General features: G+C 62.5%; 1 protein-coding gene across 1 annotated transcript in view; it reads left to right on the top strand.

Annotated features, from left to right (window-relative positions):
- DLX4 (distal-less homeobox 4) overlaps positions 1–987 on the top strand; it is a 3,309-nt gene extending 2,322 nt beyond the window's left edge. The window contains exon 3 of the mRNA XM_014958979.1: positions 338–987. Within this exon, the coding sequence (XP_014814465.1) occupies positions 338–589 (252 nt within the window). The 3' untranslated portion in view covers positions 590–987. The remainder of the gene's footprint in view (positions 1–337) is intronic.

Genomic DNA, 987 nt, shown 5'->3' with positions numbered 1-987 from the left:
TGGGGATGTGTGTGGCTGGGGGCTCCTGGCTTGCTCTCTGTTCATCGCACAGTTTTCTGAGCTCCCTGTGGCTCTTCCCACATTCTCCTCCAGCTGCTTTTAGTGGAGTCTCTGGTGGCTCGTAAGGGGTTGAGCTCGGAGCCCGGCTTATCTCACAGACCCCGGCTTATCTCACAGACCCCCCCCCAGAACCGGCTGTGCCCCCCGGGAAAGGGCAGGTGGAGATGGGGGAACACAGGGACACCAGAGGGGTCCGGAATTATTGATGCTGGGGGTTTCGGGGGCAAGCATTGACTACAGACCCCATTCTCCCCACTCACCCCTCTCTCTTTCCCAGGTCAAGATCTGGTTCCAGAACAAACGCTCCAAGTACAAGAAGATCATGAAGCAGGGCTCCAGCGCGCCCGACGGGGAGCACCTCCACACCACCACCTCCCTCTCCCCCTGCTCCCCCAACATCCCCCCGCTCTGGGACATGCCCGTGCCGGGCAAAGGGCCCCCCTTGGCCCCCAGCAGCTACATCAACAGCTTCGGGGCCTGGTACCAGCCGCACCCGCAGGACACCATCCCCCGGACCCCCATGATGTGATGCTGCCGCGGCTCTGGCACCCACCGGCTCCGGGAGGGCCAGCAAGGTGGGGGGGGGATGCTCTTCTGCCACCCCCACCGAGGGACCGGGGAGCCCAGCGAAGCCCTGGGGGACCCCAGCGAATGGAGAAGGAGGAGAGGAGGAGGAGGAAAGTGACCACAGTCTACAGGGACATGGGGATCGCCTGCTCCATCGTGGTCTGAAGTGAGACAGCACCAGCACAACGTCCCAGTGGGACAGGACTTGGCCTCCAGACACAGCCCCGGGTCCCACCATTGATGGACATGGCTGGGGGGGGGACCCGAGAGGGGCTGGGAGGGTCCCCAGACCTCCCCAGCCTGGTTTTATTTATAAATACCGTCCGTTATTGTATGTGCCCCCCCCTTCCTTTATAAATA

This window comes from Calidris pugnax, unplaced genomic scaffold (genome assembly GCF_001431845.1).
Source record: "Calidris pugnax isolate Ruff unplaced genomic scaffold, ASM143184v1 scaffold335, whole genome shotgun sequence".
Taxonomy (NCBI): Eukaryota; Metazoa; Chordata; class Aves; order Charadriiformes; family Scolopacidae; genus Calidris; species Calidris pugnax.
The sequence above is the reverse complement of the archived record's forward strand: the minus strand, read 5'-3'. Positions and strand labels throughout refer to the sequence as shown.